Raw genomic sequence first — 24,737 nt, forward strand, 5'->3', positions numbered from 1 at the left:
ATCTGTTTATTTAACCAAAGTCTGATCGAAAACATCTCAAACTTAAATGTATACTGTTAGTTTTTTAATTTAGAAGACCTCTTTTCAATTTCGCTCTGAAAATACATTTTATCTTCCCAAATGTGTCCAAAAACTCGATTTTACCCGATTTATTTTTTATCTTCACTCACTGCTATTCACGTCGAAACTGTATTTTTTATTCACTTGTCAGCTACATATAACTAACAAAAAAATAAATAGATGTAAAATCACCACATATAAACTTAAAATAGATGCGCCGTGGCGTGATCTACATCAGCGTGAAAAATGACCTCTTTCCCAACTAATTTTCAGCTTACTTCTGACAGCTTATCGTACGAGAGAAACTCGTTCTGTTGTTGCAATGAAACCACTAGATAGCTGTCGCATATAAGAGGCATTTGTTTTCCGAAACTAGCACTCCTACAGAGTCCGCCCTCTCTCTTTAGCTTCACGAACATGTTGTATTTTTGTCATATTGTGAGATGTTCAAGCAGGTGTCTCAAGTCGTTTACAATCGGCATTGTTCGCTGACCAATCGGAAACCGAGCAGCTGCCATTACGGGGAATCGAGTGTGACCAAACAGAGCAAGACCTCGTCCATTTTGCATCTCCTTCCAATTACAAGTGCGATAAATTTGAGCGGCTCCATGTAATCTACAGTCATTAAGCTTGATTTTGGCATTGTCTGTTGCCTTTGTTTGGACTTTCTGGAAGTTCCTTTCGCCGTCCAACGTCATGATCGGTTTGCTGGTTTAGACAGCAAATACTTTCTCCGGTCAGTGCATGGCGGATAAAAGAGAACATCCGTTCACATATGTTGTTCGTTGGAGAAGTTCTGTGTTGCATGGTGATGTTGGTTAATCGACAGGGACAGCCTTGAAAACACTGATTGTCATTTAACATGTCGAATCCGTCGTTCGGAGGGCCAAGAGACCGCCCAAGTAAGTAATAACCGAAGTGTAACTTATTTCCAAGTTTACAACACAGCTGACTACGAATTGTTCATCGATGCGCGCCTTTGAAAAATATATAGCGGACGTTTAGCTCTGCCGCGGCAATTCAAGTTTATAGAGTTTGACGTAGTAATTCTGTATATGCTCGATATATTTGCTTTTCATTTCGTCTCGTAATGTGGCGTTGCGTGGTGTACGGCATATTAAGACTTCTATGTGTGGTTGGTTGTTAAGCAAAATGACATGCGATTTAATGATGCGAAGGAAAAAGGACAATTAATTTTTATCTTGCTCGTAATTCTTCACAGACGTTTAGTTTCGACGTAGATCGATCAGCACTATTGTAGAAATGATCCTTTTTAAAACTGAGCAAAGAAAAATTGCGGAAAAACGATTCCGAGTTTTGAAATCGCTTCGCGCGCGACCTCGTTATCACCTGGGGGTCTTTGTTTTGGAAAATTCAATTTTCCCAACCATTCCTCTGAAGATGTGTTTAGGAAGGGCTTACCGAGAGAAGGTTTAATTCACCGCAACCGGAGTTGCCGTTTTCGCATTCTCTTACAGATTTAATGTTTGTTTGAGATATTGTGATTTTGGAAAGCCAAACCAAATTCGTTTTTCACGGCAAATTTTACGCATATTATTTATGGAGGTTGTATTGTATTTACATGCTATGATTTTTAATAGCAAGGTTCATTCTCTTCTCTAGCAATATATTTATTAAATCGACTTTCATTGACGGGATTTCGGATTTTGTCGTTTAAGAAGAACACGTTATAAATAATTTTTATTTGAATCTTTCCGAAAATTATATAGAGAAAAATAGAATAAACTCTGGCAACAGTTTCCATCACTTTCCAGCATTATTTTGATGGATCAATACTTCAACTCTTTATGAAATGATATTACAATATCACACAAATGCCCAATAATTGGTAAATGAGTTATGGTAATGTTCATGGCATAATAAGTTACCATAGTAATGATACAAACCAGTGTTAAAAACACCCTTAACTTTAGCTTCAAGTGCTCGATGGATTGGTGAAACTCATGTATCTTTGGCAACTTCAAATTAATTTTACCAAAATTCTGTAGGGTAGTTGAGAGCCATTTTGAATTTTTGAAAATTTAAGGTGGCTCTGAACTCCCCAGTATGTTGTAAACTTACATCTATCACGACGGACCTTACTGATGTCACGCAATGTCAACAATTTTACATACTTTTTAAGTAAACGAAAAACCACCTCCATAGTTCAATTTATCATGCAGAATTGATGAAATCTATGAGGTTTCATAAGAATTGGTTGCAAACTAGTAATTAAAAACATGGGAGCCCAAACTTGCAAAGAAATGTATGCCAGGGGGCAAGCACCCTGGCATACATTTCTTTGTAAAAACTGGCAAGTTAGGGCTCCCATATTTTTTATAAGTTTGCAACGGTTTCTAATGAAGCTTTGCATATTTTCTAATATTCAGCAAGAGAAATCAAGCAGTGAGGTTTTTTTTGTTTGAGCCATGAGCAAAAGTGCAACATCGGTAAGAAGGTCCATTCGATACATTACACACAGGAATGATTGAGCACTGACCAGTGTTTTAGTAGTGATGCATTCTCTTGAGCATTCACTGTGTTTATAGTGTATGTCTCCACTGAAGAATACAAGTGTGCGCTAGAAACTGTTGTACATTAGGGTTAAACATGTGAAAATGATGGTGGGAGGTGTACCTGCAAATTGGGCTAACATTCTGTCCAGCAGGAGCAATAATTGAAAAAAACTCAAAGCCACATTGTATTACTGTAACAGAAACTTGGATAAAACTTGATTTCAAGAACTACTGGCATGGTGAACTATTCATTCTGTCAGTCTCAAAGTTCATGTACTTGTACATGTACTGTTCAAACACTGCTGTGCACTAGCTAGGACAGTTGATGATTTGTTTTTTGATTTGATTTGACTAGGAGGCTCCATCTGTGAGCCATTAATGCAGACAACAACAGCAGGAAGAGTAATGTTAATCCATCAGCTTGTGTTGAAGGGCGATTTGAAAGAATTAAAGAAGGAGATTGCAAGGGATATAGGTCAGTTCATGATAAACATGATTGTACAATTTACAAACTGCACATTAATTATTTACATGAAGTGATTTATCCTGTGGATAGCATTATCCAGCCTTTGAAAAACTGGGTGCAAGATTACAATGTATATACATGTATGTATTTACAGAGACATTATATCAGAGACAAATTTATGCATATTTTAAACTGTCTTGCATCATCACTACAGAACGGGTTACTCTAACTAATGTCCCTCTTATGGGAGATGGAAATAGTGCAATAATCATGTGATGATATGTTTATTTGAAATCTCAGGTTTGTATGACACTTGCATGCCAGGTGATGTTTCCCTAATATATTGTCTCAGTGTTATAATTATACCTGTGCTGGGCATTAATGTGTTGAAATTAAGATGTATTTCTCTTGAAGATCTTTTAGAAGGCAAGAATAGCCAGGGCATGACGCCATTGTTCCAAGCTGTCAGTTGTAACAACTTAGAGTGTGTTCAGTATCTTGTTACATCCGGTTCAAATATTGATACACGTGATAATGTCGGAAGAACTCCAGTTGCACTGGCTGCTTATCAGGTACATTTAATGTTAGTGACTATAACTAATCATTACCATTACAAAATATACATGAACAGTATGTCATAGCTCAGCTTTGCTTTGTTTTGTTTTGTTTTTTTCCTTTGCTGACTTGCCATGGCAAGTTCACCTCGTAAATTGAAGATCATACAATGTACATGTAGTCATCAAAGGTTCTTTTAATTTAAGTTGTTAAAATTCATCTTGCTCGTGGACTGACTTTTTTTAATTTGCTGTGATGTTATAATTTTGGTACAGGCTGTATTAACTTGTAAGAAAATTATCATTTTCAAATTCATAATGAACTATATAATTATGTAATGTTTCATTTTTTAGGGCTGGCATGATGGATTGTATTATCTACTTGCAAAAGGTGCCAATTGTTTGATTGCCGATAATTGTGGAAGGCTTCCTCTTCATGCAGCAACATACTTCAGCAATGAAAAGTAATTTTACTGCTTATTTTTAAATGCGCTGTCTATTTCTAGTGACACATTTGGCTGCTTGAAGCCTGATTGAGTAAATAGGAAACTCTCAATGTACAAATTTTAATCCCAGCCTCAAGTAGGGGGAGTTTCTTAATACTGACAATGTAACAGTAGGTGATGTACAAATAACCTAGTGACACTTACATGAAGTTGAATGTACACTGTAAGTGTGTGTCAAGTCTTCTGAGCTGCAGGTGGCTGTTACCATAAATTTCCTGTGAAGATTTAAAATTGGACAACAATCAAACCAAAATGTTTGCCACACTGATACACATGGATCTCACAGGGCTTTGTACATTAATTATTTTTATGGTCAATTCTCAGCTGTTTCAGTCAGGAGTAGAGATGTCAGTTTTATTGAGCTAGTTGCCCAGGGCTAATTAAGCCTATTTGAGTTGCCTAACACTTGCACTCACAACACTGTGAGGTTCACCTTCAGTTGTGAAGTCAACGTACAAATTCTCAATATTGCTTTACACAATCATGATTGGTTTTGTGTATTGGACATCAGATGATGGAACTTACCAATGCAATACATGGCATTACACATACAATCAGTAATTTTTTGTCTATTGTTCATTTTTGCTCATTCTGTGTGGTGCATTTAAACAGAATTTGCATGTTCTTTTCTCTGATAGTTCCCTTGAAGTTCTGTTGCAGCATCTTTCACTTCAAGATGTAGACGCTCGAGATAATGAGGTATAATAATGTAACCCTTACGTTTGTGTAGATGTAAGTGTCCCTTGGTCCCAGCTATGTATAGTCTCTACATTGTTAACTGCAGTGCCCATATGCATCACCTCCCTTAATTACAAGGACACTTTTTCTGGTCCCAGGGTTGTCTGCATCTGAGAGGCAGACTACATGTACACAGTACATGAAAGTGCTGCATATTATGTGAAATTATCAGTACATACATTGCATTAAATGTAATTGATGTGCATTTTATTTTCTCCAGGGAATGACTGCTCTTCATTGGGCTGCTTTCCATGGCCGAACAGGTCACGTCAGGTTATTAGTGGAAAAGAAAGCTGATCTATTGTCAAGAGACACTGATGGAAAACTGCCACTACATTGGGCAGCTCAGGTCTTTAAAATTTTCTACTGTTCTGCATGAATATAATTATATGGTTTATTTATCAAGTGTGAGGTCAAGATGGCTGGATATTGGGCAAGTTCTTTTTTTGCGTGTTTTATATGGACCAAGGCCTAGTTGAGGTCTGTAAACATGCAAAAAAGAGGCCAATATCCAGCCATCTTGACTGAACAAGCTTGGTTAATAAGAATATGTTATATGGAAAAAGAACACTATTTCTTGTGGGACACAACAGGTAATCCGGAGCAGGCAAGATAGCATTATCTTGCCTCCTTGGGTGGTCAGTCACAGCACAGGATTTGTTTCATCTTGCCCGCTCACGGGGCTTAAGCTATATAATATATAATAAGTAGTTATAATAATTATTATATACAGTCTTTTCACTCAGATACATGTAGTGTAGTACTTACAATGTAGGACAGTACAATGTAATTTATTTTGTATATATATGATTGTATAATACATGTACATGTAGGTATAATGTTTCACTTTAATAGTCATACACCAAACCTTTTAACCATAGATACTAGTTACCTAGAATTGTACTTCCCTACTGTTACCTGTAGCAGGACTATTTCTGGGTTAACAGGGAAGTGCTGTGAAAAAGTCACCCAAAGATGGATTGTGTGATTAAGTGAATGAACAGAAACCAAATTTTATTTTGAAAGCCTGCTTTTTTTAAGTCATTTTTTTTTTTCTGTTTAATAGAATGGCTACCTACAAACATGTCAAGTAATGCTAGAGGTAAGTGACAGCCACAACCTGGTCAATGGAAAGGACTTCTCTGGACGGACACCCATTCACCTAGCAGCTGCCGCTGGACAATGCTCTGTCCTGGTTGAGTTGACTTCAGTAGCATTTGTAAATATTGAAGCCTTGGATAATAATGGCAGGTACATGTATGTCGTAGAATGATGTTATGGTTCAATTTTTACCTCAGTCTCAGGGCTTGAAAAAAGTGCCATCCAGTCATCTGCAACAAGTAAATACTCCTTCTGGGCAAGTAACTTTTCGCTCTCACTTTCCCAATGGGCAAGGGATCAGGCAAGTCGTCTGCCAACTAAATCATTAAAAGAGCAAACTAAGAGTTGCCCGGGGCAAGCAAAATTGTAGAGCTACCGGTCCCAAGGGTAAGCTAGAATTCAATTTTAAATTTGTTCAAACCAGTTTATTTTGTTCTACCAGACTGTTTTTTTTTTCCCTGAATGGCTGTATACAAGTCTGTAGTAATATAACATACTTAGACGTAATGTAACATCAAATCATCATCATCATCATCGTCGTCGTCATTTGGTTTAGTCGGCAGATGACTTGCCTGGGCCCTTGCCCAGCAGGAAAATCTACTTGCCCTGGATGACCAGACAGCACTTTTTTCGAGCCCTGACAGTTTGTGACAGTGTCTGTGGTACATACATGTATGTCCCTATTGCGTGGTCCTTAGTGTGGCTCACATACCTTACAGTTGTAATTGCAGCCTCATATGTGTCAAGTGTTATATTCACTGTGTTGATTGTAGGACCCCACTTCACTGGGCGGCAGCAACTGGACATGCCCCTTGTGTTGCTCATTTGCTGAGGCTTGAAAGCCACAAGGATGCTGAAGACAAACATGGTGGAACACCATTTCAATATGCTCAACAGGGACACCACTCTGCATGCTGTCAGCTGTTAATAGATCATGATCCAAACAATCCTCTTGCCACAGAAATACCAGTGAGAAGAGGTAATACTTGTTTTGTTAACAATTAGTTTGTTCCTCTGACAATTTTTAGAGCCTTGCCTGGTACTCACAGACTAATAATAGTGACTCTGTAATTACTTGTACATGTACTATACTAGGGTGGCAGTAACGGTAAAAAGAATAGTGAGATGGGATGGGACTGTACAGTACATGTCATTCAAATGGGCAGAATTGAGATACTGTACAATATACTGTTATATGTTTTAAAATAACTGACAGATACTCTGGGCTCTCATTGAATTGGTCAGTAGGTGTGTTCTGATGAGAGCAGGCAAACACAGTTGTGATGTTTTGGATTTGTGCATATTTTTGAGAAATAGTTTATAAAAGCAATAGAGATTTTACCTTGTTTACATGGCCTCATGAATCTAAACACTTGGCGGGGGTGGGGTGGGGGGGGGGTGGAGAATAATTGTTCTCAAAAGTTATGCAAATCCTTGACTGCATCTTGGGCTTGCACAACTGTCTCAAATTTTCTGAACCCTCCTCGTGTGTAGATGAGGTGGCTATGTAAACATGGAAAAAGTACTTTATTGCTTAAATCTTGCTCATTTCGTATACAATGTACATGTTATTTTGTTAAATGGCTTACTGTTTGTTTTTGCACTGTTTTTTCCTTAAATTATTTGCACTTGTACTGTCTTGTACTTAAGTTTGGCTTATTGGTAGCTGCCAGATGAGTGGGAGGTGAATTATTAGCTCTACATGTACATTGATAGAGAAGCCACTTAATACTGTACCTACATGTACAGTACATGTATCTGAGGGTTGTGAGTTACATGATTTACAAAACTTGTGTTCCAAGAAATGTAACAACTTCTGGTTTCATTAAATTAATGACTGTACATTTACATATATTTGACCTTGTATACAAAAATACAGAACTGTAGTTCTAAGCTAATTTGCACCACACACATCAGGTGAACAGTTTTCCATTTAGCCTTTGTAACTTGAGAGGAATTTCAAATCTTTTGGTCCGCTAGTTATTCAGCTTGTACTTATAATTCAAAACAATTATTCACCTCAGTGTCAGTGAAAGTGGTGGATATGTACCTAACCACTTTATTTTTGGCTCAGTAAATATCCACCACTATTCACCTCCACTTCAGTAAATAATTGCTTTTAAAAATTATTCACAAAATCAATTTATGCCAGATCATGTGCTAAATAAACACTAATTTTAGATGTCTGAGGGACTGCTCTTCCTCGCCATAGAAACTGCAAAGTAGTGAGTTACTCTTTGTACAATAGTCATGTAAATATACATTTACATGTATATCTTCAGTTAGAAAAAGTTAAAGTGGCTAAGTACTGCATTGCTCAGAGATCTTAGTGGATTACAAGAAATACATTTCAAAGGTTCGACACTGGCCCAAACAGCTGAGTCAAAGTTTCCTGTACCCGTTTAATCACTTAGTTATTAGTGATAGGCATTTGAGAATATACTTTGAATTTCTGTCAGGTGAACAATAATATTTGAAGTATTGCTCTGTTCCTTGGTCTGGCATCAAACACAGTGGTTTATTTCAAACACAATAATACTAGTACGTACTGTGCTTGTTCATTTTAGGTTCATGTGTTTTTAAAATAATGTAAATACATGTAGTGGTGGTGAATTTTCCTTCAGAAACCATGGATCTGGCAGAATTATCGTAGAATTTCATGGGTCTTGCAGTCTCATTTTTAGTGGTTTTGTGCTTCTTATGCTTTGCTATTTTCACTAGGCTGTCTCGGAGTCTCAAATTTTTTGCAAGGCCAAGAAAGTCCCGAGGTCTTTATTTTTTTGTTTTTCTTTTACATGATGTCTAAATGTTTTTGAGTCTGAATGTCTTGTAGTCAGATTTTAATGCTTTGAAATCTCAGTCACATAACTGAAGAAGTCAAAATGTCTGGGCTGGTAAAGAAAAACACTATTAGTCTTACCTCCTTGCAAAGTCTTGCACTTACCATTTACCATCCTTCTAAATGTGAGGACACATTCAGGTCTATTATTAAAAAGAAATAATAATTAAAGATACCCGTAATGTATATGTGGTTGTGACAATCGTCTTTGCACTCAATCATCAAAGGAAATTTAACACTTTCAAATTGCCAGATTCTAATTTGTAAGACATGAAAATTGAATATTAGCAGCATGCATGAACATGTTATTTTTTATTTCAATGGTCTAGCATGTATGGTGCATTTTAACATCCGCAGGATTCCATGTTAGAACCAATGTACGTGTACATGTACAACTATAATATTATTATTTAATAGTTAAATTATTAATGCAATAAAACATGTCCATGGCTTTTATTTTCTTTGTCCTACACTAGCTTTAAAGAGCATTTTATTTTTTATAGGCGATAAAATTAGAACCACATTTGGTGAGTTGAGGAAATTGACTGTAAAAGTGAAATGGTTAACAGATAACAAATTATAATTGCTAACAACACTTGCTACGTTTACATACATGTGCAATAGATTTCAGTAAAGAATTGAACTCTCGATCAATGCAGGTTTTGGATGAATTTTAGTTACTTGACCTGAAGAGGTACATGTATACGTTGAGTGACTGAATAACTAAAATGTTTCGTTTCTTCTCGCCTTTTTTTGGCCTATTTTTTTCCAGTTTCTCTGTTTGATTTAAAATATGCAAATGAACACCTGCCCAACAACAAATTACTGTCAGTTTAATACCCCAAAAGAATTGTTAATATTGTGTCACTGAATTTATGGCTTAAACATTCGGTGTACATTGGTTTGGAGAATAATATCACAGATTGTCTCTACTGCTTCAAAAATATTACTGACAATGGGTAAGACCTTTCAGATTTTAGCGGATTTTGTTTTGTTGTTATCTTTTATTTCTTTTTAAAAACACTGAACATGCATATGGCTGTTATCAATTTAGCTGTGTTGTTTGAGTTTTGTCTACTGAAATTCAATATGGTATGAAATTTGCATTTTATTTTTCAAGAGTAGACACATTATTAATTACACTCAGCTTGTGTCAAATTAAAAAAAGGCCTTGTTGTTTTGGTGGTCAGTTTGTCTTTCAAGATGATTGAGTGAACAAGCACATCTACTCTTGTGTTCTTTGTACGTGTGCATGTGAAACTGGAAACGTTATCCATTCTGTTAATTTTTTATTGGGTCTGTGTCTTAAGAGCTTGATCAGTAGGCACATATCATCTTCAGCGGATTCATTTTCTTATGTCAGATTGTAAGTATTGCAAGTGATTGCTTTTCGTGATCTCGTGTCAACTAGCAGGTAGACATATTTGGAATCACTTGTCATTAAAGACCCGCGATGTCTGTGCCAGCCACAAATAAGCTCTTACTGCAGATGATCATGTACAGTGTACGTACATCTATGTTAGAGCTTTTCTAACACAGGTTCACAGAACAAGGCTTGTTCTGGTTTTATGTTTACATTTTCTCCTACACCTTCATGCCGATGGCTCCTAGCTAAATCAATTTTTTTTTTTTGGAAGAAAAAAAATAGCAAACTGTTGCGGTAAATTTTTGTTTTAATGAGTTTAGTAGGGGGCATGATTTGTGTTTCACTGCACTGGGAAGCTACAGTATTTTCATAATTAGTTTTGTGTGTGCTTAATCTCTTTTCGATTCCTATGACTTGTTTTTGCCAAAATAGTCTTCTATTTCTTTCAATTTCAAGCCCACACGATGTTTAAATTATAATGTTTACAGAAAATTTTGGTATGAGCTTAGTTTTTGGAAAATACCACGGGTTTCTGTAAGTTTTACACAACTGTATCAATTATATAATTTCACATACGTGTATACATTGTATAAAATATTAATTTTTTTTGTGCTGTTAAATAAAGCCTGAGGCAGTTTTGTCTGTAACAAGAAGTATACCATGTTCCAAATTTTGATTTGGTGGCAGATGTGATCTAAAATATATACCTGTATACATGTCAAGGTTAAAGTAATTTCAAGTAGAGATTTGAATGGCTGTTATTATGATAGCATTATAAGGCTTTGTAAAATGTCAAAAAAATCGATTTTTTTCTGTGTGGATGCAGATCAGAGAATCTTTTTGTTAAAATCTAAGGTGATGGATAGAAAACACTCAATTGTTCCCACACACATGATATAAATATAACCTCATACATGTAACTACATGTGTGCAGTACATTGCAAATGTGTAGAACCTCCTGAGTGTTGCAGGATTACATTCTTTGCAGGGAAGGTACTTTCACGTGTATGTATGTGTGTTGTATTGTTTGGTCAGCTGTGTGATGTCAGGCCACTAAAAATACACTTTTTGCAAGCAGATACAATAATGTAGTAGTGTTAACATTTGCCTGTAAGCTAGATTTCCAAGTAAAACCATGTAGTATGTTCCTTGCTCTTTTATGGCTTTATTGTGTGTAAAAAATGTCTCTTTTGTGTGTATTGATTTTGCAGAATCTCCCGTAGAGAATCTTGCTGTTCCCGACAATAGTCAGCATGGCTCTGATGGTGTGCAATTGTTTGATCGTGTCCGTGGCACTAGAATAACAAATGGTTACCACCCACAGCTTGCAGCAGATCTTGGTGATTCAGAGGTGCAGGAGATACTTGGTAACGACACTGCGACTGTGCAGGTTCTTGTTGAGATGAACGGTCAGGATGATGGGTCAACTGAAGCAGGTTGGACACCTTGTTTTCCTTGACGTTCTTTGAATCCTTGGTCACAAAATTTAACCTAAAATCCTTTCAATAGCAAGATCAAAATATAGATTCTCCTTGTAAACATGGATTTCTCTTTGTGGAAGTTCTAAGTGTTCAATTAAGACCTTTTGTATCATTTTTTTCAGTTGATCCTCTACAGGTACTGTATTTTCATCAACATGTTTGCATCTATTTCTGTGTCTTGACATTGCTTTCATTTCATGATATTGTTACCTCATTTGCCAAAAAAATATATGTAAATATTATTTTGAAGGATAGAAATAATGCATCAATTGTTGCATGTCAACTCTGCATTTTATAAAATGTTTTCAGAAAAATCTTTCCATGCCTGTTTATTTTTACAAGAATAAAATTGCAGTGAACATCAAGATTGATATAATTATAATAATATACAAAGACGGAGTGGCAAATGATATTTATATTATTTCAATTTGATTTACTCCAAACAGTCTTCTAGATCTGTTACTCTTCTAAAACTGTCTTTTGCTCCTTAAAACAAACTCGAGTCATTTGATATATGATTCTTATATATTATATAGTATAGTTTGTCGCAACTTGTTTTCCAAATGGATAGTATTTGTGACTTACTACTCAAAATGTATCCTCCTGCATGGAACTAAAAAAATGTAGCATTTTAAGTTTTCTTTCTGGTCTTAAATATGTAATTAGGACCACTTGATATTGCATGCTCTGTCATGACTAATATGTAGGATATTTCCTGCACAGGGGACATGGTTTCATTGCTGCATGATGTTAGTGCATGGCCCAGTATAACACCCCCGACGTCACCCTGTAAGATGACATCCTCTAGTTTTAAAATCTGAAACCTTCACTGTTGAAACATACATTGCCTCTAGAGTGTTGGAAATGTTGCCCTCATTTGTTAAAAATAAAAAATAAATAAATAAATAAAAACCAGTGAAATTAAGAAATTATCCAAGAAGCTTTTGTTGTAACCGAATATTTTATCAAATTGCCATAGCAGGCACGGAGTGATCATGATAAAGTCATGGCCAAATTGTTGTACAGTTTAAATAAATCATTTTATTTAGCTGCATTTTGTCATGTACACACCCATGTAATTCCTGGCCAAGTTTCACTCTCGTACTGACTGCCACTACCGATATTGTGGTTCCTGTACGCTGCCATTTTGGATTTTGCTTTTTAACATTACAATGCAAAATTCGAAAGAAAACAAGAAGTTTTTTATTAGTTATTTAGACAATAGACCACAAGTTTTTATGGTTTATAGGCTGATAAAACCTGCGTGGTTTGTCATGCTACTAAACCATAGAAACTTGTGGTCTATTGCTTTTATATGATAATTCAGAAGACACGCGAAATTTCCATGTGTTTACTGGCACAATAAACCATAGCTGATTGACCAATCAGAGCACGCGCTTTTGTTTTATTATTGTCCAAATGTTATCCAAATGTGGTCTACAACTCTTTGCCATTGCATTTTGACATTTCAAACAACTGGAAGACAGTGTGTTCCAACAGTGCAGGTTTTATTTAATTGAGTACTCATACACATGTGACTACCAGTAAATTCTGGAATCATTAAAGTTAAATCTGATAGACTAACAGTGTATTTAACCCTTGGATTTTTTATTTACCAAAACTATAAACCCCAAGTTAACCCTGACAGGTTCATTGTTACATGACACACAAAGGATCATGTTGCAGGGTTACATGTGTATTTAGGGTCACCAAAACCTTGATGGGAACAAATATAATTAAGGGCATGTCGTAGTGACAACGTTTGTTGCACAAGCTGAGAGGTATCAGTGCACTCAAGGAGAAGTGTCACTGCTGTGACACGCCCTTCCATCATGACTCCTGGTATGAATCGACAAAGTTTCAGTCGGGACGTCAACAGTGTCATATTAAAGTTAGCATATACATGTACCTTTGAATGACTGATGTATACCGTACATGTACCTGTTAAGAATTTTATTAGGATATTTATATACTTACTAGTGATTTGATACAACCAGGAATTGGTCATTTGGATTTGACTTGAAAATGTACAAAGACAGTTTCCCACGCAGATACTCTTTGGTACTATCACTCATGAATTATCTAGATGTATGCTGCATGTAGGTGTCCAGACTCTCCGTTCTAAATGTAACATCCTGAGGAATGTGACTATCGTTGAGCAAATCGATTTATTTGGTAATTTCTTTCAATTTTTCTTTCTTTCTTGTGCAAGTGAGTTTTTGAACTCATGTGTTCTGTTGTTTAGATTTTCTCCATCCCAGCATGAATGGTGAGAGTGATGCTGCTGGTTATAGCAGTGAGGAAGACAGTCGTTACCCTCCGCAAATGGCTCTTACCCCCATACCGGGCTCGCCCGTCCCACCTGAGGATTCTAACCACAGCAACCCGACCAGACCACCCATTCTGCCGAGGTTTAGCTTTGAGGTACATGTATGTTTCTTTTGTGCTGAGGCTGCGTTAGTTTATAATGCACTGGTCAATTTTGTTTATGATTTGACCCAACTCAACATGAGCCATGACTTTTTTCTGGACATTGTCAGGCAGTCAAGTTAGCTTGTAATAATAGGGCGTGGGTTGTTCTCACTCCGGCACCAACCCAACCCCTGTTATTACTGTAGCACCTGCTATGCAGGCTAAGAAGTGATGAATCCAACAGGTGCAGCATTAGCAGACAAATGGTGACATGACAGCTCTCGCTGCAGGGTGGTATAAATGCCTGTAAATTAATATCACTCAACGTATTCCAGTCATACATGTAGTTGCTGAAGTTCATAAAGGACGCAGTGGCCATTGTGTGTGCTAGGTGAAATGTCAGTTTTGGTAAATTTATGCTAATATCAAGATCAGAAACAGCCGACATAAACTGAGATCCCGTTTGACAGGAGAGGGTTGAGGGGGTCGGGGAGGAGATCACGCTATAGTGATTGTTTAAGTTAGATGTTCTCTTTTTCTAGGATCAAGCACCCTTTGTGCGGCCATCAGGTACTACAACCTCCACCCTGGCACCAATCAAATCCAAGACAATGCCAGAGAGACTACGACTGAATAACTACCGACCCACTCCCGTGAAAGCAGTGGATGTGAAGCCACCCTCCCCCTCAGTGGACACTCAGTTAGCTCCACTCAAGGTGTCTAAAGCTAAGCAGAGTCCAGTCCCTTTGAATGTTAAAACCCAGCACACGAGTCCTACGTCATCTAGTCCGCGGGAGACTGGGACTCCAGAGAGCAACGAGGCTGGAAAACAATGGGCAAGGAAAAGCAAAGTCAAGACGGATCCGCTTGCCCTCTCCCCTGTTGGGTTTGTTTTCACTCGTGTTATTGCTATAAATGTCGTGAATAGAGAGTGATTGTATAAGCGATTTTTCAATGGCTGGCATGGCATTACATATGCGAGCAAAGCTAAGATTATTCAGCTGTTCACCGAGATAAGCAACATGTTGAGGGGCTTTCAATCGATTGCTAAGTTGTTGTGTTGGCTTCAATTTTATCCCGAGATCAAGAATTGGTTTTCAAATCTTTCTCTATTAACCATTCAGAGAAAGCATGATGTTTCTTAAGTATTCAAGATCAACACCAAAACGTGACTAGCGTGGGTTCTCCCGCGGTCTACACCAGTTGCATTGTTTGACTTCCAAGTTGTGATGTGCTACGTGTGTTATTTGTATTTGTTGAAATTGGCTTGGTACTGGCCTTAAACTGTGATACTGATAGCCTTTTGATAACCCTTCGCCCAAGATATGTATTTTCCTAAATGATTGCCGGACGTTTTTGTTTTTGTTTTTGTTTTTGTTGTTTTTTTTCATGGAGAATTTAATGACACATCAAAGATACATGTTCATATCGTAGTAGTTGGTGACTATCTTTATTCTTATCACCTGTCCCTTTACGGTCCCACAAAAAAGAGCTTTGAAAACCATTACAAGCACACTATAATAGGCTCCTGTAGTTACCTGCTTTTGACTCATTTTTTGCTTGCTTTTTCTTTGTTAGTGACAATATAGAGCCAGACTTTTTCCGTAAAGTGAAAGACAAGCGTCCCTCCGCGGGAAGTACCGCTGGACAGATTCTGCCAGTCATTTCAGATAAGTCGAGTCACGTGACACAAGTTCAGGGCTCCAGACAGGATCAGATAGGTAACTTGAGAATCAAACAACGCTGTCCGGGAAGAGACCATTAATTTACAGTTGTCTGCTTGGTGACCTGGCCTTTGAATGGTAGCGAGACTGGAGGTGACCCCGCTTTGATACAGACCTCTCTGCTTTTGTCATGTAAATGCACCTAGTTAGAACAACTTGATTTACACAACAAAAGCAGTAAGGTTTGTATCAAAACAAGGTCACCTCCAGCCTCACTGCCATTCAGGGACCAGGTCACTGAACAGACAACTGTAAAATGGTTTATTTCGGCAGCAAGATTCACTCCCTGCCTGCAAGCAGTGATGACATTTGCTACCTTGCTCTATACAACACCTGCCCCTCTCGGCAGTGTAGTAGCAACTCTACTAAACTTGTGATTCTAAATTCGTCCAAATGTAGCAGCTGTCATTTTTATTGGGCTACGGGCATTGTTTCTCTCAAAGGGTATCGAGCCATCTTACAGTGAGGAGGTCCGAAATAACAGTTCCTGTTACTTGTAGGGTAAATTGCTCAGTTGGATGTCAGGAGTCGAGTTCTATTACAAGTAATGTTTGTAGCTGTAAATAATGTGTTTCAACCAACTGGCCGTTTTATTTTTCAGAAGCAAGGAAGAAAAACAAGAAGAAAACTTCCAAGAACCGAAGTATTCCTGAAGACTTAGGTACATCTTAAAAAGCCTTTTTGAATTCAATTTTGAAAATGTAACTGGCACCTTTCTGTTACCTGCGTGTTGTATCTGTGACCGTTAGCCTGTGAACAGGTTCCGGCTGAAAGGGTCTGACAGCGGCTGGGGCCGAGAAAGAACTGGTTGAGAGTGAAATGGCCGCAGAGGGAATGGGGTGGGGGTTGAGACCGCATCAAGAGGTTCCACAACAGTTTTTCTGCTCCGCTGACATTTTTTCTCGCTGTAGAAACCGATTCTTGTGAAAGTTCCTGTACCGCAACTTTATGTTGTATTTTCTTTTTTCCTTGCACTCATTTTGTTTTGTTTTTCTGTTCTTTTATAGACGTAAGCGGTGGAGAGGAAATGGAGGAAAGCGTCGAAGAAGAGACTCGATCAAACAGAAGTATAGGAATCTCAAAAGAAAAGACAAAGAAAAAGAAAAAAATTAGGAAAGTAATGAGCTGGAACTTCTAGTTATAAATAGATAATGTCATCCTTAAGGAATACACTCAGAAACCCAGAGGAGTTTAGAGCTCCACTGCACAATCTCAACCAAATGGACTCTTTTGGCCGGGTTTGTAACAGAGAAAAGCTTTGGGCTCCAGACTCCAAAGCGAAAACGGCAGTACATAGCACCAGGAGTCAAGAGACTCGCAAAATATAAAGTATGCAATTTACTATGTGCGCGGTTTGCGTGCACAGCTGAGGTGTGAAAGGTTACAGTCACGGAACAAAACAGTCTCCTCTCTCGCAGAAATTAGTCGCGGGAAGCGACGGGGACATGCGGGAAGAGGCGAGCAGGATACTCGATGCGAGCGGGATACACAAGGATCGATCTGCTTGACGCATCTACACCCGCACCGTCAGACCCGAACAGACTCAAACTCAAGGACTGCAATACAGTCTTTTCTTGTCATCAGTTCAAATTTAAGAGGATCTCCAGAAATTCGTTAACTTGCTTTTTGAGAACAGAGCTAGAGCCAGTGGGAATTAGTAATATCAAGCTAACGATGTCAGAGATATAAATGGAGTGAAAACTGAATGAAGAAACTTGTAAAATTCAAGGCTAAGACTTTCCAGTCTGACTTGAAGTGATTTCTAAATGCTTCATTGTAGTTTTGAGCAACTTCCAGTTTACAACATACAATATGCAGCTGGGCCCATTGAGAATTATTATGCAGAATTGAACAGTACGATGTATAAATGAAATTATTTAATTATCATTTTATAAAGAGGTAATACTTGTTAGCAGAAGAATTTAAATTCAAAAAAATTGATTTTTTCCGAGATTTTCATTTGTACAGAGTATAGTGAAGTATTTATTATTCCAATGATGTAAATTTTATTCCCATACGGTAGTTCGTGAAATGTAATTGAAATTGCAGATATTGCATGTTTAACCCAGAACGAGGCGAAACATAGTCTCCTGCCCATGTCCTCTCCGTATGTTAGAGAGGAAAAAGGCTAGGCAGGGGTACAAGGTGTCATTGCATACAGATATGAACAACTGTCCAACAGAAAGAAAGTGGCCTGTATATATTGGAGGTGGCAATCCATTCGTAGGATTGAATCTCAATTCTCTTTACCAATTGTCATAAAATTTCTTGTGAAGTTAGTACGGAGAATTTAGTGGAACATCGAGAGAATGTTCATTTATTGTTGTCGCCTTTCTGCTCAACAATGTGTTGATTTTCCCCCACGTAGCGACAAAGATTTTTTGCAACCCCCCCAACTCCAGGGGGAAACTGGTTAAAGGAGCTCAGTTAAAGTATTTTGAGTTCTTTTAGCCAGGTGCAAAATTATCTTTAAATTAAAGGAAACCTGAAAATAACAGTTTACTAAGATAGTGAAACAACCAAGAGATAATATTAAACCATAAAGGAGCAAGGACGGTTAAGGATGGAGAAGATTGACACGGATTACAGACGAACTTGACAAATTTAGGCTAAACTTTTCAAGATGCGCAAACCGTGACGTAGCTCCTTTGATAGGTGCATGAAACGTTGATGAGTTCAGAAATTAGTTTTCATTTCTGTATTGCAATGCGAATGTGTCCGTTAGACGTTGTTGGAACTTTTTGTAATCAGTGCACTGAGATAAAGTGTTGATACAAATTCATATAATTTGAGAAATATACGAAAATAATTTAGAGATTAGAATGAAAATATTAAGAGATGTAAATTATTATAGGAAAAGGTCAAATTCTTCAGCAACCTTAAAGTTATTCTCAGAGTTCAATTATTGATGTAAGAGATAAAATGAATAAATTAATAATCGTATTAAATTATTTACGTACGCTTCTTTGAGCACAGACGTTTTATTCGTTACCGGGCGTCTCATTTATATCTGCCGGTGGTGGTAATTTCAGCTCTCGCTTTGTCGTTATCAGCCTCAGTTATTGAACATCTAGAACCTGAGTTCGATGGTTGTGAAGCAAGAAAGCTAGCATTTTTCCGAGAGTTTTCGTTTTGGCGACGCCCCTTAAGACAGAAACAAAACTCCCGTACAAATTATTTTTATTTCTCACCTCTCGCTGCTCATTGTTGGCCGAACGATGACTATCAAGGTAAACTTTGAACAAGTCCAAATTTACTGAGAGCACACTAGGATCACTGAGAGCGCACGAACCTCGCCGAGAACACACGACAGTCACCGAGAGCGTACGAAAGTCGCTGAGAGCGCCCTAGGCTGGTGGAATGAATGTGATGCTGACGTCAATGTGAAGCAACATTAGCCACAGGCGGCCCACCCTCCATCTGTGAGATCAGTTCTTTGTTTTCTGTTGACGTCATCAAATGCTTCAATCAAAAATGTCATCGGCTATAAGACTTTCAAAATTTATATTTTCTCCCAAGCTTTCAGCTCGATAGCATCCTTTGGTTTTAGAGTAGAGCATTTTTAAAATCTTCCTTTCTACATCAAGACGGCCGCGGGAAGAACAGTGGATTTTAGCAGTCTACGGAAAGACTTGTTTAAACGTTGTATTTTGTATAAACTGTTGATGTGAAGGTTACAGATGTTTGCTGATTGATTTGTTCCTCCTCGAGACACAAATATGTATGGAAAGCCATAACTTTCTTATGTGGTTGTTTATCATTATTTGGTGTGGTTTCTTCATTATGTGTTGTAGTACTTCATTATGTTGTGTGGTTTCTTCATTATATCCTGTAATGTAGTCCTCACGTGATGTGTTTTATCATGATGTGGTGTAATAACTTCATTATGTGGTGTGGTTCTATCGTGATGTATTGAGGTTGTTAAGTTATGTTTTGTGCTCTTGTCATGATGTAATGTGGTTACGCTGTTATGTTGTCTGGTATCTTCGCTATGAGGTTTGATCATTACGTGATGTGGTTTCGTCTTTATGTCTTCTTGGCCTCACTTCCGATACCAAGCTCTAGTACCCGGGCTTCACTCGCTATCACGAACTGGTGAAACCGGTTTTTAGATGGGTCCCAGTTCCTTCTCTTCCCCGGTGTTAAAGACAACAAAATGGCGGGAATAAGCAACGACATTTTGTCAACTATACTTGATAAGATGCACCTTGGTCATCTTATTGAGAACTTCCAGCGTGAAAAGGTAACTGTGGATCAAATACGTAAGCTATCTTCGAAGAAATGGAACTTTTAGGTGTGAACGATCGCAACGCAGTGACGACTTTGGGTTAGAGTGTTTAAACTACGGTAGCAATCCACCGTCAAGGAAACCAGGAAAACAAGTTTGTGGCGCCCCTGGAAACTTAATTTCTAAGTCAGTTTTAGAGGGGTACCTGGAGGATGGCTTTAATGTTAAGGACATCGCGTCGTTACTTTCTGTTTCAGAAAGTACTGTTTATCGAAGAATGGGTTGTTACGGCCTCAGTCAGTTGCAGCTCACAGAAAAAAAAGAAGATCAGCTTGATGAAGTTGTAGAGGAAATAACTTGGGAATATCCTTCTTGTGGAGAGGGACTGCTAAAGCAAATACTGGCAGATCGGGGAATAAAGGTTCAGAGGATGAGGCTCCATGACAGCGTTCATAGGGTCGATCATGAAGGAGTCGAAAATAGGAAGAAAGGCCGTCTACGTCGAAGGACCTATGATGTTCAGGGTTCATTTCTTCAGAAGATAGCTTACATATTTGATCACGTGACAGTTAGCTTTTCACGCTGGAAGTTCTCAATATTAAAGATACCCAAGGTGCATCTTGTCAAGTATAGTTGACAAGTTGTCGTTGCTTGTTCTCGCTATTTTGTTGTCTTTAACACCGGGGAAGAGAAGCAACTGGGACCCATCTTGTTTAACCAGTTCGTGATAGCAAGAAGCCTGGGTACTAGAGCTCGGTATTGGAAGTGAGGTCAAGAAGACTGTAACTAACATTAAGCCGAAAAGACGCTTGGGTAAATTCCCAAGGTTCTTAGCGCGCGCTCGACAAAAACACGTGTGCTTGCCAACGCCAGATGTAAGGCAATCGAAGTTATCTTGCTCGTTTGTGACAAAATAGATCATTTTTTCCTTGGATCCTTTAAGATTTAAGACCAGTCATTGCCCTTCGTCGCTGGACAAAGGTATTTGTAACTCGTTTTCGCTCTGATTTATTGTATTGTCGTAAGATTTTCTTGTATTTTGGCTTGCACATGTACTCGCGAACGGTTCAGTTTCTCATGGAATTTCGTCATGTATTTGCTTTCTAGTTTTACGGTTCTATCCTACTGAGGAGATTAAAGAATCTGTAATTCTGCCAGCTATTTAATTGTTGATTGTCCTTTGGATCATTTTGGATGAATTTAGAGTCTATTTATCGAGCGAAAGGTCGCCGGTAACAAAGACATAAAGACGAAACCACATAACGTAATGATCAAACCACATATTGAGGATACCAGAAAACATAACAGCGGCGTAACCACATTACATCATGACAATAGCACAAGACATAACTTAACAACCTCAGTACATCACGATAAAACCTCACCACGTAATGAAGTTATTACACCACATCATGATAAAACACATCACGTGAGAGCTACATTACAACACATACTGAAGAAACCACAAAACACAATGGAGTAACTACAACACATAATGAAGAAACCACACGACGTTATGAAGTAACTACAACACATTATGAAGAAAAAACACCAAATAATGATAAACAACCACATAAGAAAGTTATGGCTTTCCATAAATATGGCCTATTCATACTGCTGAGCTTCACAAATCCAGTTGAAAATTTGTGACGGATGACTTGAGTACGGAGTGTCTCGCAAACCTGAGATTGGAGAAGTTGATTATTTATTAATCTTCAATAATTTCAAACTCTTGTCCTCTTTTATTCAGTGGTTTCGATTGTACTTTTTCGTGGCGTGACAATATAAACCTGAGCTTGTATGGGAATATTTTAATGCGACTGTATTTAGGAAGTGGAAATACTAGATAAAAAGTTCCTTCTCCGTCACTTGCACGCTGTATTCATTGTTGTCTGCTCGCCATAATACTTCGTTAATTCGAGTTCCTCTTCCTGCTCACGTGTAAACCCGTCTTAAGCATAAATTGAGTCATTACTCGTCTTCCTTCGTGTTTCTTTCGATCTTCCGGTCTCTGGGTTTTACAGAGGTAATATTTACTTTTAATCAATGGCAAAAAAACACCAATGGCAAAAAAAAACACATAAGTTGACACTCGGGGCGCTGTGGGTTGGTTCGGGGTAGGCGAGTCATAAATGTTCAGTATGAGAAAAAGTTTTGTCGCTTGCCATGTTTTACCATATAGCCACTGAGGCCTCGTCCGCACTGCTCCGGATGAAGAAAAAAGAGGTTTCGCTCTGAAAACGCATCAAATGTGTTCCGTCCACACTACGCCGGAGAAATTTAAAACACAATAATCACCGGTCATTTTGGATTTCTGTTTGAGGAAACCTCGGACAGTGAATTCACAGGATTATCGTGACTAGATCGTTTTCGAAAAGCTTCTTCTTCAAAATGTTTTCCGTCCACACGAAAACGTAAAGCCGGCGTTTTTAAATTCCTCCGGTTTGAAGAGCGTTTTCGAAAAGTTTCGTTTTCATTGTTGACGGTAGGCCTAACCGTTGAAATAAAGCTGCGTTTTCAAATTTCTCCGGTGTGAAGAGCGTTTTCGAAAAGCTGCGTTTTCAAATTCCTCAGGCGTGGTATGAACCGGGGTGTTAACGGGGCTTGAGTTGTCTCCTCGCTGAGATCCCTAGACAACTCGCAGAGAATCGCACAACGTGCTTCACATTTTTACGACTCTTTTACTGAAACAGTGAATATTTAGCTCGTCCATGATAACTAGGAGCAGAGGGGAAGGGTTGTCTGAGGCAGCCGAAACGTTGCAAATGGCGCCTTAGAACATGCGAGAACAAATTGTTCTAAATTGAAGTTGGCAGAGGCAGCAGAGGGTATAAGATCTATGAACTCAACGGATTGAAAGACTTTTTTCATTTGGAAGCCGGCCAAAAACGCCGCTAAGCGCGTCAGGGAATGCCTGAAGCAAAATTGCCTAAATTGATAAGGTAAAAAAAGAATATATCAACGTAAAAAGAATAAATAAGACGGTACCTTCTCTTTGAATTATTCGTATTTTGCAGTTGAATTATGCAATAGGCGTTGACAAGTTATGCCGACGTACTTTCGAAGATGATAGTAGTCAATAGTGTGGGCGAAGCACATCAAGTACAGTCTAGTGCCTTATTGAGAGCATAATAGAGCCATTACAATAAAACAATTCCTTTTTCTTAAGTTTTGCCATAGCTGACTAACTAGCATCAATTTATTTTGTAAGAAATTGTTAAATTGCACTTGACAAGTATTATTTCATGTTAATTCCTTTGAGCTGAATGTTTACAGCGTGTCAGTGATCTGTTTGTCTCAGTTTGATTATTTGTTAAGTAGTTTCTATGGAAATGAAATTTGTTTTGCGGAAGCGCGGGGGATGGGAAATTGTTTTTTGGCACAATAACGATATTACGACAGCCGAGCATAATTAGCAACACAACGGTCAGTTTTGGGGCATATATTGAGCGATTTTAGAAGCATATTGCCAACTATAATGCAAGTATGGTCTTTTGAAGAAACTTTGTGTCCAAACAAATGTTAAAATTGCTTTAAATTGCGGTACGTAAAGGAATTGCGGTTTGGGTTTTAATTGTATAACTCGCGAACAGCTAGACGTGAACGTGTCCTTAAAAACATGATGAACGATTTTAGGAGCATGTTGTCAACATTTATGCAAATCCAATCTATGGAAGCCACTTTGTGTCTAAGAAATATGTTAAAAGAGCGAAGCAATAAGTGTTTCTTTTGTTTGGTTTGTAATTATAACCTGCGAACAGACGACATTCTGTGTCGGCAGCCGGTTATTAACCCAATCAAATTCACCCTACTTTTACTACATCCTTTTCTTTATTGACGATATTAAAAAAGTTACAGACGACGACGCGCAGTCGAGTAGATCCCACACAAACTACCTTGACAATGATATGACAAAATTTATCATCCCAAGGACGACAGACCCAGGCCATGCCTTTACATCTAACTGACAAGAAGCTCATGTCACAATATTGACGTAAAAAACAGCTGAAGGACTCCCTGCCGGTTGCCTTTACTGATCTTTACTTCGCTCCCTCTTCATACATCACTTTCATAGACACTGTCATTCTGTAAAGCTAAATCTAAGTGGAAGAATGATAAATATTGAAAATATTGCCAACTAGTACCATTTTGGTTGAAGTAAACAGATCCAATGTTGCTTACTTGTTTATTAATTAATGTATATTCATGTTATTTTAATAGTGGGCTTCATCGAAGTAGCAAAGCGGTGTTGTCCCTTTTCGCAACATAGCGGCTACCACCGCACTTTTAGCTGACGATCTTAGATAAGATAAGACAATTTACACCAAGGCAAATGATAAACCTGTAGCGCTACTAAAATCTGCTCATGTTTCAATTCTTTTGGAAACTTTTGCAGTCCAGAAGAAGCTAACAGTGCGAGAGAAACTAAATTTAAAGCTAGAATGATTCCGAAACTCTTGATGTCACAGAAACTTTAAAACTACGATGTAACTAGAACGGAATTTCATTCGGAAATTCTTGAAGACCCGTTGAATTATTACCGAATTCGGTCAACTTCAGATCAGTGCAGAGTTCAGGTTCCACCTGAAGCTTTTACAATGTATTAATTTAAATGCGTGGTTTGCTCCTGAAAATTATGCCATTTTGGTGGCCGCTATATTGCGAAAAGCGAAGCTATTTAGCTCGTGATAGGAAACACGAAGGAGCGTGTCTTGTTATTTAACATGATGTTTATCAAGATGTTTA

General features: G+C 38.0%; 1 protein-coding gene across 2 annotated transcripts; it reads left to right on the forward strand.

Moving 5' to 3' along the window:
- The first annotated feature begins 386 nt into the window (after positions 1 to 386).
- Positions 387 to 24,736, forward strand: LOC145476081 (uncharacterized). Of its 2 annotated transcripts, XM_081455334.1 has the most exons (15): positions 387 to 962; positions 2,932 to 3,051; positions 3,457 to 3,614; positions 3,951 to 4,060; positions 4,741 to 4,801; positions 5,061 to 5,189; positions 5,907 to 6,091; positions 6,715 to 6,920; positions 11,358 to 11,582; positions 12,351 to 12,416; positions 13,873 to 14,051; positions 14,582 to 14,925; positions 15,618 to 15,760; positions 16,365 to 16,424; positions 16,771 to 24,736. In XM_081455334.1, the coding sequence occupies exons 1-15, from the start codon at positions 923 to 925 to the stop codon at positions 16,899 to 16,901; spliced, it is 2,157 nt and encodes a 718-aa protein (XP_081311460.1). In that variant the 5' UTR covers positions 387 to 922; the 3' UTR covers positions 16,902 to 24,736. The 2 variants fall into 2 exon arrangements, with proteins under 2 accessions (XP_081311460.1, XP_081311463.1); XM_081455337.1 differs by lacking the exon at positions 12,351 to 12,416 and having other exon boundaries at positions 390 to 962.
- The last annotated feature ends 1 nt before the right edge of the window (position 24,737 follows it).

The sequence above is a fragment of the Orbicella franksi genome, chromosome 2, assembly GCF_964199315.1.
Source record: "Orbicella franksi chromosome 2, jaOrbFran1.1, whole genome shotgun sequence".
Lineage (NCBI taxonomy): Eukaryota > Metazoa > Cnidaria > Anthozoa > Scleractinia > Merulinidae > Orbicella > Orbicella franksi.

Coding starts and splice junctions, on each gene's coding strand:
- LOC145476081 (XM_081455334.1), top strand. CDS start 923: ATGTCGAATCCGTCGTTCGGAGGGCCAAGAGACCGCCCAA. Junction 4,802..5,060: donor TAGACGCTCGAGATAATGAG/GTATAATAATGT, acceptor TATTTTCTCCAG/GGAATGACTGCTCTTCATTG. Junction 5,190..5,906: donor CACTACATTGGGCAGCTCAG/GTCTTTAAAATT, acceptor TCTGTTTAATAG/AATGGCTACCTACAAACATG.